The sequence below is a fragment of the Penicillium citrinum genome (genome assembly GCF_028827155.1).
Source record: "Penicillium citrinum strain IBT 23319 chromosome Unknown utg000002l:1.0-3833315.0:1.0-3834789.0, whole genome shotgun sequence".
NCBI classification, from domain to species: Eukaryota; Fungi; Ascomycota; class Eurotiomycetes; order Eurotiales; family Aspergillaceae; genus Penicillium; species Penicillium citrinum.
The window spans coordinates 2060707-2076561 of NW_026622687.1; the positions used below are offsets into that span (position 1 = coordinate 2060707).

At 45.4% G+C, this 15855-nt stretch overlaps 6 protein-coding genes across 6 annotated transcripts; 4 read left to right on the forward strand and 2 right to left on the reverse strand.

The window, feature by feature from the left end:
* Window positions 1-843, forward strand: N7469_002586 (uncharacterized protein; the record flags this gene model as incomplete). The annotated part of the gene is made up of 1 exon (XM_056641506.1): window positions 1-843. One exon carries the CDS (start codon window positions 1-3, stop codon window positions 841-843), a length of 843 nt encoding a protein of 280 aa, XP_056504000.1.
* A 288-nt stretch (window positions 844-1131) lies between these two features.
* On the forward strand, window positions 1132-3736 carry N7469_002587 (uncharacterized protein; the record flags this gene model as incomplete). Its single annotated transcript, XM_056641507.1, has 3 exons — window positions 1132-1321; window positions 1382-1436; window positions 1495-3736. The coding sequence occupies 3 exons, from the start codon at window positions 1132-1134 to the stop codon at window positions 3734-3736; spliced, it is 2487 nt and encodes an 828-aa protein (XP_056504001.1).
* A 689-nt stretch (window positions 3737-4425) lies between these two features.
* N7469_002588 (O-methyltransferase) lies at window positions 4426-5223 on the forward strand (the record flags this gene model as incomplete). Its single annotated transcript, XM_056641508.1, has 1 exon — window positions 4426-5223. The coding sequence occupies one exon, from the start codon at window positions 4426-4428 to the stop codon at window positions 5221-5223; it is 798 nt and encodes a 265-aa protein (XP_056504002.1).
* Window positions 5224-6312: 1089 nt separating this feature from the next.
* N7469_002589 (SRR1 family protein) lies at window positions 6313-7257 on the reverse strand (the record flags this gene model as incomplete). Its single annotated transcript, XM_056641509.1, has 2 exons — window positions 6313-6677; window positions 6756-7257. The coding sequence occupies 2 exons, from the start codon at window positions 7255-7257 to the stop codon at window positions 6313-6315; spliced, it is 867 nt and encodes a 288-aa protein (XP_056504003.1).
* Window positions 7258-8319: 1062 nt separating this feature from the next.
* On the forward strand, window positions 8320-9662 carry N7469_002590 (serine hydrolase domain-containing protein; the record flags this gene model as incomplete). Its single annotated transcript, XM_056641510.1, has 3 exons — window positions 8320-8844; window positions 8893-9190; window positions 9244-9662. The coding sequence occupies 3 exons, from the start codon at window positions 8320-8322 to the stop codon at window positions 9660-9662; spliced, it is 1242 nt and encodes a 413-aa protein (XP_056504004.1).
* A 306-nt stretch (window positions 9663-9968) lies between these two features.
* N7469_002591 (uncharacterized protein) lies at window positions 9969-14088 on the reverse strand (the record flags this gene model as incomplete). The annotated part of the gene is made up of 4 exons (XM_056641511.1): window positions 9969-13239; window positions 13293-13505; window positions 13561-13726; window positions 14010-14088. The coding sequence occupies 4 exons, from the start codon at window positions 14086-14088 to the stop codon at window positions 9969-9971; spliced, it is 3729 nt and encodes a 1242-aa protein (XP_056504005.1).
* Window positions 14089-15855: the final 1767 nt, after the last annotated feature.

Consider the following 15855-nt stretch of genomic DNA (forward strand, 5'->3'; position numbering starts at 1 on the left):
ATGGAGGAATTCAATCCAGTTCACGGGCGAAGAGTCACTGTGCTGAGTATTATGTGCGAGTCTCATCATCTTAACTTCTCAGCTCTTCTCAGATATTGGGATACGGGTGTTCTCGGTTCGAATTCGAATGCGCAAGATGTGTCCTTGGCGAGTGAGTATATCGAGAGTGTTTTTCATGCTCTGGCTGAGCAAGGAAGGAAATTGGACAAATGGGTTGAGGCTCTCCCAATTCATGAATTGCCAATTGGTTGGCCCAACGGCGGCCAAGAAATTCATGATATCAATCTCCAAACCCCCATCTGTTTCCGATCGCACGAGGCTGCATTGAATTTTGCATACTACACCGTTGGGCGGATCATGCAATGTAAAGGGCTTCTACATAGTCTAGCAGAGCTCGGTACCCCTCATTCTTACAATTTCCAAGATGAAGAGGCTTGGGCCAGCGTATTGCTTCGAATTGCCAAAGGGACTGATATGGTGACATCGCTCAGTATGAACAGCTATACAATTGGTTTCTCTGGTCTACTTCTATCCGCACTTCTGAGATGTCAAAGCCAGGCTATAGCCATCGAAATCCAAAACTGGCTGCAGGGCCTTGAGGCCTTGAAACCAACCGAAGAAGGCGCGTTTCCACTATATCAAAGCCTACGTGTGGTCAACATTATCAACCGACAGAAAAGGGCTGGACGAGATGTCCTAGCGGTAACGATGTCGGTAGATGACGAAGGAGGCAGCCCGAAAATCAACTCTTATAGTAGCCAAGCAATACTGGGGTTACTTTTCCATGGCATAGTACGGGAATCGGGTGATCTTTTCACTGATTATTTGACTATGGATCCATGAGATGTAGCTGGACCAGTAATGTCGGAGGCAATCATCGTGTTGATGTGACATAGGCTGAATGGAGATATGTCTATCCGATGATATTAAAAACACCTTCAACTGGACTGTTCAGGTTAATCGAATTGATTTTATTTACTTTTACTTCACTTCAGACAAATACTATAAATTCGCGGCATCCCAGTGTATGTAGACCGTGGAAGCCATGACTAAGCCACATCAGCCTTGACTCACTTCCCTACTAATCTCGAACTTGACTTTTCCAATGTTGTGATCACGGTGGAGTTCATAATGCCACCGAGAAAACGAGCAAAGATAGTCCCGGTTGAACAAATCGAAAGGAATCCTGCCAAGGACTCGGAGGCTCAAAGTTCTGGACGTCAAACCGGCCGTCCCGAGAAAGATGCGAGGGCCTTTCGCTGCCAATTTTGTGCCAAGGCCTTCTATCGCAAAGAACATTTACAACGGCATGAGAGACTTCGTGAGTCTAAGCATATTGTCTAGCCCTCGGCAAACATAAAAGGCGCTAAATTTTTTTCAGATACCAAGGAGAAACCTTTTCAATGCACAATCTGTCTTGTTGGTTTTCCACGAAGGTATGAGCTGCGTATTGATGTCAGACACCGAAACATGACAACTGATCTCATTGTAAAGAGACCTTCTCGCTCGCCATGTTCGCATGAATCATGGGAAATGCCCCTCAAATGAAGAGACTGAGGAAAACCATGTCTACTCGGGCAATAGTCTGTCCCATGAGACAAATGCTCTTGATGCCCTGAACAGCGTCTCGCCATACGAATTTAGAACACCCAATCGGGATAATTTACACGAAGCATCGACAGGGCTGACCCTAGACCAAACGCGTATCGAAGGCAACTTCATGCCGTTTACCCCCTCTACTTCGACTCTATTCGATCATTCCCTAGGGGCTTCAGCTATGCTGCCCCTTGGAACTACAGCCACCACACTGCAAATGCCATCTGCCCAACAACCTAACGGCTTCAGTGATTTTGACTTATTTATTGATAGCATTAATGGGACATATGACGACGGTTTATCATCGTTCTACGTCGATCAGCCTATTCTACCATCGCCTCCAGCTCCCTTATTTCCTAGTATCGCATCGCAATCTCAGGGGCATGATACAACCTCACCAAAATCAAGATCAGACAGAATCATTGCATCCGAACGTCGATTATTTGATGAGTTTACCTACACATTACCGACTTTCGAGTCTTCCCAGACTTCTAGAAAAGAACCATGGAAAGTCTCCCAGCAAGACTGGGAATCTATCTTCGGCGAAGTCGAGAGATTCCGCGGAGTAATCCCTCAAGGGTTCTTTCTTCCTTCACGCCATACTTTAACCCGATACATAAACACCTATTTCGCCGGATTTCACCGTCACCTCCCCTTCATACATTCCCCTACATTTTCGACCGTCAAGTGTCCAGTCGAATTACTCTTAGCCATGGCAACCATAGGCGCGATATCTGCATTTGATAGAACGAACGCGACTATGTTGTTCTATTCATCACTTGCTATTTGTCGAGAGCGGCTCCACAAATGCAAAAAAGAGCGCTGTGATACCATTTTCTGCTCTCAAAAAAATCCTTCTGCTCTGCAAACAAAACGTACAATAGAACATGCGCCTCATCTTGCTGTGGTGGCAGAATCGGAAATGAAATTACCAAAAGAGAAGGATCCTCGCTTCAAATTACTTCCGCTTGCGCAGGCATTACTCATTCTTATGGCAATGGCTACTTGGGGCAATTCCGAGACTATATTCGATGAGGCCATAGGTATTCAACATTTGTTGGTGAACTACATGAGGACTGAGAAGCTCTTAGATCCACAAAGTCTACCAGGAAATTCAAATTGGGGAGCATGGATCCAAGAAGAGGGATTCAGAAGAACAATTTCTATAATATTTTGTTTTTTTGTGTTTCATACAATTGTATACGACACACCACCTGTTATTCTCAACTCAGAACTCAATATTTACTTACCCTCGCGTGAGAAAGACTGGGAAGCGAAATCCGAGGACGAATGGAAAGAAGCCCAGAAAGACCATAAAGTTGAGCCTCACTTCCAATCGATATTTACATCTCTCTTTCACTCGCAGGCCAATTTTGAAAATCAATGCTCTTCCCTGGGAAGCTATACACTGATCTTGGCACTGATCCAACACATTTACTTTCTACGAGCAGCAGCAAAGCGCAGACCAGAAAAAGAGCAAGAGGTACCCTCCACAGATATGATTGAGGTTGAGCGTGCCTTGCGGAACTGGCAAAATGGATGGAATCAAGACCCAGAATCATTTCTAGGTCCGGGAAGTCCACTTGGTCCCATATCCTTCAACGCAACTGCCTTACTTCGCATGGCCTATATTCGACTGAATGTGGACCTTGGTTCATGGCGTGCTCTAAATACCCATGATCCTCACGATATCGCAGTTTCTATATACCGAAGCCCGCCTCTCGCGACTAACCCTCGACTTGCGCGAGCGGTACTTTATTCAGCTCACGCACTGAGTATTCCAGTCAAGATCGGAGTCAATATTGTGGCTCATAACCAAGCTTTCTCATGGTCTCTTCAGCATTCACTCTGTGCTCTTGAATGTGCGTTCATAATTAGCAAGTGGTTGATCGCTATCCAGCCTCGTGTTTCCGAAGGGACGATAGACGAAGAAGAGGCCAGACTATATGCTTACATTGAAGATATGGTGATAGAAGCAGAGGCTGGAGGTGAGATTGGAACTTCTTCTTCTGATCTATGCACTCGAGTTGTTAGTATTTGGGCCAGAATTTTAAGCGGGACCGCTCATTGGAATGTGGTGAAAATGATAGGGAACATATTGGAGGCTTATGCTCAGATTCTTCAGACACGCCCCTGTTAGAGAGGTTAGCGAGATGTATATCAAATCCATGTCTGCAACTTTATATTCATGATCAGCTGTAATCTACGAATTCCCAGATTCATACCTCTTAACGGCGCAGACAAGACGAGCGATGATCCGGTACTGCGATCAGTGGTTTTATCCATGGCCATACTCTGCTTCAAAAGTCGGATCTTGCCATACGGTCTTGACAACAGAATCTGATAGTATTCAAACCCTCAAACTCCATCCAGAAGCACAAATAACTAGAGCAGTTTTCAGTTACTAAATGCAAGGCGTTTTGCCCATTTTCATCGCAAGCAACTCAGGTATGTCGGTTGGGGGGCATTATGAATCATTTCTCTGGTTGTGTTTGGCTCACAGTTCGAAATAAAGCAAATCAGCTTCAATATATCAAAATGTTTTAACACAGGAATCATTAATCAAGAGTTGAATGCAGCGAAATAGAGATTCTTATTATACATGAAATTATAAAAGTGGTATAGTCCTTTCTTCTCATCTCCAAGGTGGGGACGTCATCATTTCTCCAATTTGCCAAGAAATAGCCCTACTATAAATGAGACTGTCGCGGTTCTTTTCCTCAGGTTGGAGTCTCAAATCGCATTCTTTCGATTTCTATTTCCTTTTCCTGGCTTCCGGCGATACTCATCTCTTATTCACTAATTCCTCCATTCTACCATCTAAAAAGAATGGCTTTTCCTTCTCCTGTCCGAGCTGCCCCGCGAGTGCTGCAGCTTTTATCCCAACTCCACAAGACCTCTCTGGAACAAGAAGCAGTTATTTCGGCGAATACCAGTATCTCCAACGGCAAGAAAGTATTCTCCACGGAAATCCTGGGAAGCCTGGAAGGCAAAGGCCAAGCTAATAATGCCAAAGACGACTTCGATCGACTGATGCTCGATAAATTCATTGCTCTAGACGAGGATAAGTGCCATTTCACTTATCAATTGATCAATTCTATGAATGCAACAAATATCGTGGAGGCAGGGACTAGTTTTGGGGTCAGCACAATTTATCTTGCCCTTGCCATTGCCAGAACTAAAGCCGCGACGGGCAAATCTGGAGTCGTTATCGGGACTGAGAAGGAAGCAGAGAAAGCAGCGATTGCTCGGAAGTACTGGGCTCAATGTGGACCAGAGGTTGAGCAAGAGATTGATTTAAGAGAGGGTGATTTGCTAGAAACGCTCAAGTCCGACTTACCTACAGTCGACCTACTTCTCCTCGACAGTACGTTTGATATCCCATTTACAAGAGTGAAAATTCGTGCGCTAAAAAAGACTATAGTCTGGGCGCCATTAGCCCTTCCAACCCTCAAGGTAGTTTTGCCTCGTTTACGACCGGGAGCTGTCGTGCTTACAGATAACACCATCAAGGGGAATCAAGGCTACGCAGATCTACTTGCTTACCTGCGGGCACCTGAAAGTGGCTTTCAAAACATGACTCTTCCTTTCAGCAATGGCTTCGAAATGAGTGTTTACCGACCTTAATGAATACGTCCTGTACTAGTTCGACTGCTTCATCGCCTGTCGTCAACTCTATGCCCGTATATAATATCCGATCAAGGAGTATTTCCTCACATTGATGGATAATCAAATGCATTATAGTTATCGTATTTACATTCCACGTATACCTGCATTCGGTAGCTTACAGGAAACCCGGTTTTTGCTCAGGCTATCAGAGCTTGGGGGTATCTCAATCCTATTCTTTCCAATCTACCTGCTAGCACCCCTACTATGTAACAAATCTCTCTTGGGAGATTCTGCTCGTAACTCACTACCAGTGCCTGAAGAAATTCCGTTGGCACGGATACCTGGGCGAGGAGCCAAGTTGGAGAAGTCCATTGGATTGTCTTGGCATTTCGGGGAAGGATCCGGCATGCCAGCGAAAATGAAGATTCATTAGCGGGTCTAGCAAGATCGGAAAGAAGCAAAAGAGATGGAGTAGTTAGTTTGGCTGTTTCTCTAGAGCTAAGAATAGTTAAATGAGCATCAAGGGAGAAGCTTTTGGATGTAGGTAAGATATCTGGGAGATTAAACATTTGGATATGATATTCAATAAATATTTTTATTAATCTTGTTAGCGCGCTTAGTTGTGTATCTCTGGGCGTATAACTCAGTTGGTAGAGTGTTCGCTTTGCATGCGAAAAGTCTGGCGTTCGAATCGCCATTCGTCCAATTTTTATTTCCCCACCAAATCAATAGCAATCACTGTTATTTTTTTCGTGTCTTCACGGGCAAACAAGTAGACCAATCTATTTCAATCGTATACGCCGCATGGGCAATAGTCAGTAGGTACTTTTATACCTAACCAAGGACTTTCTCCATGTCAATATATATTTTTAGTGGGAAGCATACGGTTGGTAGTACCAATAATCAGCTGGAACATGTCTAGAATAAGCCACTGCCCTGGGCAACTACTACCTAGTAGTCTAGGTAGTAGTAGTAAGCCCAAAAAGACTACCAGGAGCAAGAACATCATTCTTCAAGTCCAAGTTGACCGCTAAAACTGCTGGCTAGATGCAACATAATATGTAGACCAAATGAGCTTCAATATAAAGATGCGCCAAATGCTAAAAATCATGAACCACCCTCGAATTGAGGCATAATGTAGAGCCGCATCTTCCAAAAAGCGTGCTCTTGCGCCGAGAAAGGGACCAAAACTCTCGACTCTGTCTTCTCAGCATACGTCTGAATGATAGAAGATTCGGTATCCTCCAAAGGACCACCAAGAACCAGTTGCGGATTCGAGGGAAGCAATATATCCAAATGTTTGCGTTCCGCCCCAGGGCAGAAAAGAAGTGTTTTAGACGTGACACGCTCAAATGCAACAGGGCTCTCGACCACAGTCATACCAAGTGATTCAAGCAATGCACGATCGAGGGCATTGAAGACAGGGTCTTGAGCATAGACGGGGAACGAGAGAGGGAGAGAGCGATTTGAATCTTTAGACGAATGCGTTAGTTAGGAGGGAAAGATATATAACCAAACCAGATAACTTCTGCAAGAAGGGTGGAACAAACTAGTCAAAGTATTCCTGATAGTATCCAACGCAGCAAGTTGGTACATAGAGACAGCTCTACGATCAACCCAACCATCTCGTAGGAATCCACTCGGACTACCAAGTCCAATACACACGATCTGATCAATAAATCCAATCGGCATCGCATTCACGTCAATGTCTCGCGAGCCCTCATTTGTTTCGGCTTCTTGATCGCGTATCCTTTGATCCAATTGTCCCTTCAATCTCTGCCACGTCTCTGACTGCACCCATTTCTCTTTATACCCTCTATATTGCGCTTCTAGGTCACCAAAGGTCAACCTGGCCGGTGCCTCGGCCGGCGAGAGAACCGGCTCCTCCTCGTCTGTCCGAATGTATTGTTCGCGATCGTTGCGCGTCGTCGTGCGCACTACACGCCGCACATTGCTTCCGCTGGTGACGTGAGTCCAACCGTCGTCGTCGGTGACTTGGAATCGTTTTTGGGCGGGAGTGGCATTGCGCTTTTTCCGATTACTGTGTGGCATGGCGCTATAAATCAATTAGGTATATATATATATATATTAATAATAATATATGTAGCCCATTTATTTTCAGCTGCGCCTCGCATTAAAATTTAATATCGAATTTGATTAAGCATTTCGGTCCAATTTTGGCGGGGAACTTTTTTTTTGGACGATAAGGCGGTTAGTCAGCAGCAGATAAGAACGAAATTGTACTAGTCCGTTTTGGGATTTCTCTCTATATACGGAGGAGTATAGTATGTATTCGAAAGTAGTCGTCGAAAAAACATGATTTATTCATTTTCCAAACAAAAAACAAATAACCCGTTCAAGCTCTTGAATAGCTTTAGTATATCTGGTACTTTTCTAAGGGTTAAACTTGCGTGGATTCGGTAGTATAGTCCATTAGCAGAGGCTTCAACATATCATTATTTTGTACTGAATGGTCACCAACAACGATAGCTAGGGTACGAAAGACACAGAGATGACGTGAGTAAAGAAGATGATAGGTATAGCAAATATGTGCTATTCAATATATTGTCCCAATGGTATCCAGAAGCAGAAAAGTGTGTCTAGTCCGAAAAAATGAATAGTTTAGTCAAATTGAGTATCAACATGCGGAGGCTGTCCACGACCTGCAGTAGCCTAAAATTGAATGGTAGGTATAGGTCTAGAAGTCTCCAACGTTATATCATTGTAAGTTTGAATGAAATGGCTCACAAACTTTACAAGTTCCATGCCTTATATACTTATTCGACAACATCGTGAGACTACAATCTAACTAACCATTTCGCCTGGTTGCCCAAGGACGTCATTGGAGTCACGAAATAACCCCCCCGACTCCACTGCGGTTCCACAACTTGCCTTTCCCCAACAGCAGCGTGCACAATTGCTTCATTATGTACCGCAAACCCCTCCTCGTTATTTAGATCACATGTCCGTGCATTGTTCAATAAACCCACATTATATGAGTCCCCCGCACAGTCTCTTTCCAACCCCGCATAATCATTTTCGTTAAAGCTTCAATCTCGTCCCATATAACGAGTACCATTTCAATTGCGAATTCTACCCCAGCTATTTCCCAAGATGCCTCTCGACAAGGACGTCACGGATCGACTTCGCGCAGTCGTCGATCGGGCCTGTGAAGACCAGGAATCCGGCATTCCTGGAACCACAGTTGTTGTCGTCGGGAAAGATGGCGAAGAGCTCTTTGCCCACTCCAGCGGAAAGCGTGGTATCGTTTCTAACGAGCCAATGACTTTGGAAAACATATTTTGGATGGCATCGTGCACGAAAGTGCTAGTTGGCGTTGCTTGTATGCAATTGGTTGAGCAAGGCATTCTCAGTCTGGATGATGGGGAAGAGACGGAAAACCTCTGCCCTGAACTTAAAACCCTCGAAGTTTTGAAGGCAGATGGGTCGTTTGAGAACAAGAAGCGAGCAATTACGCTCCGAATGCTATTGACTCATACTGCTGGGTTTGGGTATAGCTTTTTCAGTGATAGGTTGAGAGCATGGTCTTACCCTACCGGAATGAATGAGTTCTCTGGCCGGAAAGAAGACTTTCTAGCGCCCCTACTTTTCCAGCCAGGTGAAGGGTGGGAGTATGGAGTAAGTTATCATCGAGTTGATGTGAATATTAATATCTAACGAAGGCAGATTGGTATTGATTGGGCTGGAGTTGTATTAGAGCGTGCGACCGGAATCTCCCTCAATGATTACCTTCAAACGCATCTCTTTCGACCACTCGGTATCAAAGATATGTCCATGATTCCTAGCAAAGATATGCGGAATAGACTGGCTTTCATGCAAACTAAATCTGCTGATGGAAAATTGGCACCCCGCGACCACGTTCTTCAAGCACCACTGGTGATAGACCCGGACAACAAAGCAGACGTTGCGCAGATTTTCAACAGTGGAGGCGCAGGGATGTTTGCCAAGCCGCAAGATTACTGCAGTAAGTAACAGGAAGGACCCAGATCACATATAAAATGCTAATATAGAGGATAGAGGTACTGGCTGTCCTGCTAAATGACGGAACTTGCCCGAAGACCGGTACACAAATACTGCGCAAAGAGACGGTTGACGAGATGTTCACCAACCAGGTTCCCCAATTCCCTAATTTCAGTCGCCAGGGAACCCCAGCCTCGAAGCCAGATCTTGTCCGTGTCGTTCCTGAGCTGTATCCCGTTGCTGGAAACCCACCGCAGGGATGGGGTCTAACCTTTATGATGAGCAATGGTGGCATGACAGGGCGATCAAAGAGTACAGGGCATTGGGCAGGCATAGCGAACTTATGGTGGTGGGCCGATAGAGAAAAGGGCGTGGCAGGGCTCGTTTGCACACAGATCCTACCCTTTGGAGATGCCCAAGTACTTGATTTATGGACCTCTGTCGAAAGTGAGATCTACAAAGCACTTGGACAGTAGGTCACGAGGGGGAATTTGTATTGGGAATACTATCTATCCTCTCACAAGTCTGGAACTTGAGCTTGAAGTAAACAGCACACATTTGGAAGTCTTTACAAATGTACTCCGTAGAAGCATGTCTATATTCATGGGTCCTCTGTTGATACAAGATAGTCCTGGAAAGTATGGCGAATAAAGGTAAGCAACGGACTATCAAGAACTTTCATATGAACAATAGTTATTATCTACACCAAGATAGATGCTCAGAACTGTGATTCGGCTGAAGTCCCACTCAAATGGACCGAGCTATGAGCCAAGAAAACGCTTCTAGGATATCAGCAGGAGTTCGTCCACAACTCCAGGGACCTCAAACCCCTCTCCATTCATAAACCCGTAAACATAGCAGTCACCAATTAGTCTACGTACTCCATGTCCAATCACAGGATTCGAACGCAGAATAAAGGGTGTTCGAGCGCCATGTGGAATGGCGATGGCATCTCCTACCTTGCAATCACCGGGCGCAATCCCGATATATCCCCTATTTGAAACAAAACATGATCTTCCTTGCATAGTTCGAGAAAGGGCCTCGGCGTATTGGAGCTTCAAAAACTGTGCGGAGCTAGTGTCATCCACTCCCCGGAAATTCAGGACACCAGATGCCCCTCCATACTCTAAAACTACTTGTTCGAATCCGGCCCACAGAACATCTTTGTGTTTTTCGAAGACAAGTTCCGCTTGCTCTGTGTATGGCCGGGGACCAATCTTTAGCATGATCTGGGAACCAACCAAGGCGTAATCAGCTGCAAGTGTCCTCCCCATTCTTTCCCAATCTTCTATTGTCAACTCGCCCTTGGAAAGGTATTTCTTGTAGAGCCGGTAAGCGCATTCAATCACGTCTGGAATGTCTTCAGTCAACAGGATGGAAGGAAATCTCGGTGTCTTAACTTTAATAGTGTCAAGAATAATCCCGGAGACTTGTAACTGGCACCCATTGATGTTTCTGGTGGGAGTTGTCGTACAGCATCCAGCTCGAAATCGGCTGACTCCTAGAAAAGGAGCGTGTCGACGAACGGCGGCCCAGTCTGGTATAAATGATGGAAGACCCATAATGCCAGTTTCGAGAAAGTAAGATAGTCCCTCTTCTGACGGAAGTGGTCTTCGGAAGGCTCCAGCACAGTGCAGTATATCGAGGGTAGAGGACTTATCAAAGTGCTCCAGGGCAAATTCCATCCATATGTCACCGACGCATTTCAGATAATCGGGACGGATAATGATATTTCTCTGATGTAAGTCCGCTACTTTGGGCTGGTAGCTAACGTCTGGAGAAATTGAAAGCAATGCGTAGAGTCGGTCTCGGGGCTCGGATGTTTCGGCAGCATGGCAATTGTCCAGAAGTTCGAGGATGCCAAAGTTAGCTGGATGGTCAATGAACCTGTCTCGGTAATTCCGAACAGAGGTTATGACAATCAAATTGTCTATAGCGCCTTCATGAACCCTGGCAGTGACATAACTGCTTTTCACAAGCGCAGTCATCGCTAATGCGACAACTTCAAACGGCGCCATTGACCCTCCAAAGAAGAAAAACGCAACATTGCCCATCGAAGCCTCCTGGACAATCCACCGCCGAGAGAACCATGGGATCCTGGTCATACCTTCAATCACAGTAGGGTCTTCACTTCCAAAAACCTTGTTCAAGCTTTGCTTGACGCGCGCGTTGTTATGGGCGGCATCAAGGGTCTGTGAGAAATCACCGCCACAAAGTTCAAACAGTTCATAGATGAATTTGATATAGCGTTCCTGTCCCTTTCGTGGCTCCCCGAGATATATTAGCACGCTTCGAGCTTGTTGATAGATATATGCCATTAACTGGACCTGTCGTGTCTTCTCTTCGATATCGCTCTGGTTGACACTAAGTGCGTCAACCCAGATAACACGAGGCTCGGATGGGCTGCGAAAGCGTCTCAGCGCAAATGAAAGGTGGCTTGTTATTCCAATCCTCTTTCCATTACAAATGAGTGTGGCGGAAAGGTTCGGGCTTCCCCACGTATATGAAAGCGCGTCGTATTCATGCGCATCCCTCTCGAGATCAAGAAAATTTATATCACAATAAATATCATCTGTCGCATTCGGGGCTGGATGAAGAGTTATAGTTCGCGTGAAATTGCCATCTGGGAGGGGCAAATATTGATATGGAGGAAAGTCTCTTTGCTGATGATTCAAATTCTCGATGGCCTCGCAGGCATCCTCAACACTTAGACCTGGTATCATGCTATTTGAATAGCCTTCAAAATGACGTCGGGCTAGATTATAGTCCTTCCGTACCGATTCTAAGATATTCTCATATTTTGGCCTCATGTGTGGCGTTGTCGTAATGGCTTTTGGTGGACTGGGCCATTTTGGAGCATTTTCGTCAGGCCTTAGGTGCACTGGTGAATCCGACCATGGGCCCTCTGAAAGCCTAGAGTGGAGCGTTGCCTTAAGAAGCTGAAGGACATCAGACGAGTGTTGAAGGCTTCCGAGATCGACGTCCTCCATCCACAAATCAGAGCGCACTTCCATATCAATCTTCTGAGCAAGATTCCAGATCCATTCAGCCCGCTGGCGGGTGAAGAAAACCTCATCAAAGTGATGATCTAGGACATAGGCCGCTTCCTCTAGACTTGACTTATGACACGGGATAAGGGCCTTTGTTAACTCCAGTTGAGTTGGTAAGATAGTTTTCAGATCTTCGGGGGTGCAATAGACACGGGGATACTTTTCGAGAAAATCCTTGATCTCCGCTGCTTTGAAATGAGCAGTGGATACGGTACCATATATCCTCTCAGTCGATTTTTTAGTTTCTTCTGCAGCACTTATGAGGACTTTGGAAAAGACATCATACATTTGACGTCCAGGCGGGTGCAGTTCACGGTCCTTTCTGAATAGGCGCTTCAGCGTTAGAAGTTCCAGATTCAATATAGCCCAAAGAAACCACTGTGTATCTAGGCCGAAGGAAAGTTGATGCGATGCTTTTCTTGAACCCTTGTCGACAATTATCTTTGCTGTATGGCCTATATGAACAGACTTGGAGGCGCAGAAACTCTCACACATCCCTTTAATCTCTGCTTGATTGCCTGTGCCGAATTCGTCAATTCTCCCCTGTGCCGGAAAATAGCCAATATCAAAGCGATAATAGTTCGTCCATGCAAGTATGTCATGCTCCGCTCTCACAATTTCGGCTTTTTTGATTACAGCATGGTGTATATCTCTCACTGCTTGAAGAACCGGATCCAACCGGGGATCAGCATCTGCACTTTGTCTAAAAGACGGCCCTCCGCAGCCTATAGATACAATAACACCAACCTTCCTCTTAGGGAAGAGTTGTCGGATTTGGTCCACGAGCTCCGGAACTGGATGCATAGTGGACATGTCGACCGCGGTGTAGCAATTGGTGATACCAGTAGCTTCATCGCGAATGTCCACCGGAGGCAAGATGTTGGGGAGGGCACATGTTGCCTGGCAGACCAGGGGTGCTTTTGTCGGATAAAAGTCGCTTCGACCGTCAACATTATGAAAGGCGCATGTGCTTTGAGTCGTCGTATTTTTCGCTAGCACAATACTATGAGGAGTCAGTAAGCCCGGTCTCACGGATCAAGTGGTTGGCCAATCTACGTATTGCATTTAGTTACTATGGCTAGCGGTGACTGGCGCGCGAAAGACTTTTCTGTTAATTTATCAATATTGCGCCGAAAACGAGATTCGGAAAAAAGAGGTGCAGATTCAGAGCTCCATGGCGCGGCTGTCTGGAGTGGGATATGCAACTTGTAAGCAGAGATAGCTTCATCGATTCCAAGCTTAGCAACTCCGAGCATAACGGCTATAACGCTGAATGTAAATCAGTCATGATGTAAGAATTCTGTATAATATCCTGAGCACCGACCCGCCAGTAGATACTCCTCCAATCACGTCAAAGACTTCACATGGTTTCAAAATCCTACCGAGTCGCATGTGTTGGCCACCATTTTGCATGTCGATTTTGCTCGTGACTTGGATCATGAGCTCCTTAATGATATACAGCGCCGCAAGGCCTCGCATGCCACCGCCATCTGCGATTCAATGAGAATGACGATCCTTGAATTGATTGAAGCCCTCACCAATCGATAAAACACATAATGGCCGTTTCTCTGGGGAGCAGGATTGGGATGACATGATCGCGGGTTGGTTGAATTATGTCAGACCACAACAAACAATACTAAACTTGTGACCATCCTCTCGTGGGGCACTCGGTTCAAATATGCCACACAAAGGTGATTTCGCTAGTGACTTGTTGGTGATCGACAGAAATACGAGGGCTGTCAACGCTAGTCCGCATGTAACACTGCTACGTACACTTCTCAGCCCCGATGATTGGATAAGGGTGATTTCCACCTGGGAATGTGCTAGCCATGCCACTGTGTATGTACTGCATCGGGACAAGGTCAAATGGGTGTTGACCAACGATTAGCAGTGATTTACATAGATAGATAGGCCAGTTAGCAAACCCATCAATTCCCTCATTTCTTGTGGATTGTAAATCTCCGGGCATGAGATAGTGACTTTCCGTGTTGGGGGGGAGTTCATCAAGTGACCCCGGTTTTATTGATGCAAAAGCTGTGTTAGGCTCCTGTTTCGAGGCTTTCCAGAGGTCTTCCATCGAGATACCTTTCCCTAGTGGAGAGTAACGGTGGCAAAGACCCACACGCAAATACCCACGTAACCATTTCTCGAATTATCCTCAGGTAACTACTATGTATATGATCTGGATCGATCGCCTAGATCCACATGTTGTCGATACGTGCGTGTGCATGGACAATTAAAAGCGTTTGGCAGTATAGGAGAACGTCGGAAGCAGTCCCTCGGGTTGGCTTCATCCAATCTGGTGATGCTTGAATTATTAGAGTAGCTTATTGATAGTCTCGAAGTCGAAAAGTGTCAATCATCTGGGGCTGCATCTCATAATGAGAAGCTATTCGCGAATCCACAGCGATACGCAATAGAGATTTCTTTATTGCGGTTTCTTGCCCTCTACGATAAGATATTATTCTTCGAGGCCGGCAACAAATCGAGGGTTCTCAAAACTGGCATATCCTAAAAGAGAAATGAACAGCCATAAACCCATCAGAGTTGAACTTGAACATCTCACATAAATTTATGAAATGGGACCTTGGATCAGAGTTTGACACTCTGGTTCTGGAATTTCAATCGAGCTTTATGCACTCAAATCGGATCGCGAACATTCATTGAATACTATCTCTAAAGATCTTATGTAGTAAGATCATGTGGAAAGCTATGCTTGCAAAAATGTCTCATAAAGTTGAATTACAATATTTGTTTACTCATATTGTTTCTGATTTGTTTACATGTGAAATATGAGTCAATCCGCCCACTTTTAAATGCAGGGAATATGCATAAATGGCTTTGTATGTGGAGATGATGTTTGACTGGAGAACATGTCCTGGAACGACTCCGACGGGCTTGCATCTATTCAATAGGTGTCACTCCACATTAGTAAATTGGACCCTGGATTTTAGATCCGATGAATATTGTACAATTGAACGTGGGGTTGGTGCTCGTCAAGAGTCAGCTTTTATACGGCCAAAAGATCAGCCAAAGCTTGAACAAGTTCAAGTATTTACTTCAATGTGGAAAACAGCCGAATATTTGTTGAACTTCCAAGTAAAATGGATATTTTGGGCGATATTATCAAGAGGTGGGCGACGAACTAGACTGTTTTCTCTTATTGAAAATTCAAACCAGAGGTGCGAATCGGTCTGTTAGGTAACAGACCGAGTAGCTACATAAGGCAATAAAAGTACTGCCTTGGCTACTAAATTCTGACATGCTATGTTTGCTTTGTTACTTTTAAACTCATTGCATCCTGTACCTCTCTAGCAAGCTAGATCGTTTCGATATGCATATCTCACCTGGCCTAGGACATTTTTATTGAATGGTGAGCGAGCAGACGCTAAGACCAACGCGAAATAACTAAGGTCATAAACATCTTTGGGGACCCCGTAGGCGCCCGATCCAAGCCTCGGGATCCGTTCGGTGGTCTAAAATGACGGTTGCGGCGCTTACCAAGCAAGAACCCGGTGGGGCTGCTCTTGGCGAATGAACCGGCTTACTTACCTTCCCCAAAACATCGGGGGGGGACCCTTCACGTGCGGGCAATGCCCGAATCGGTCTTGGCTCTTGC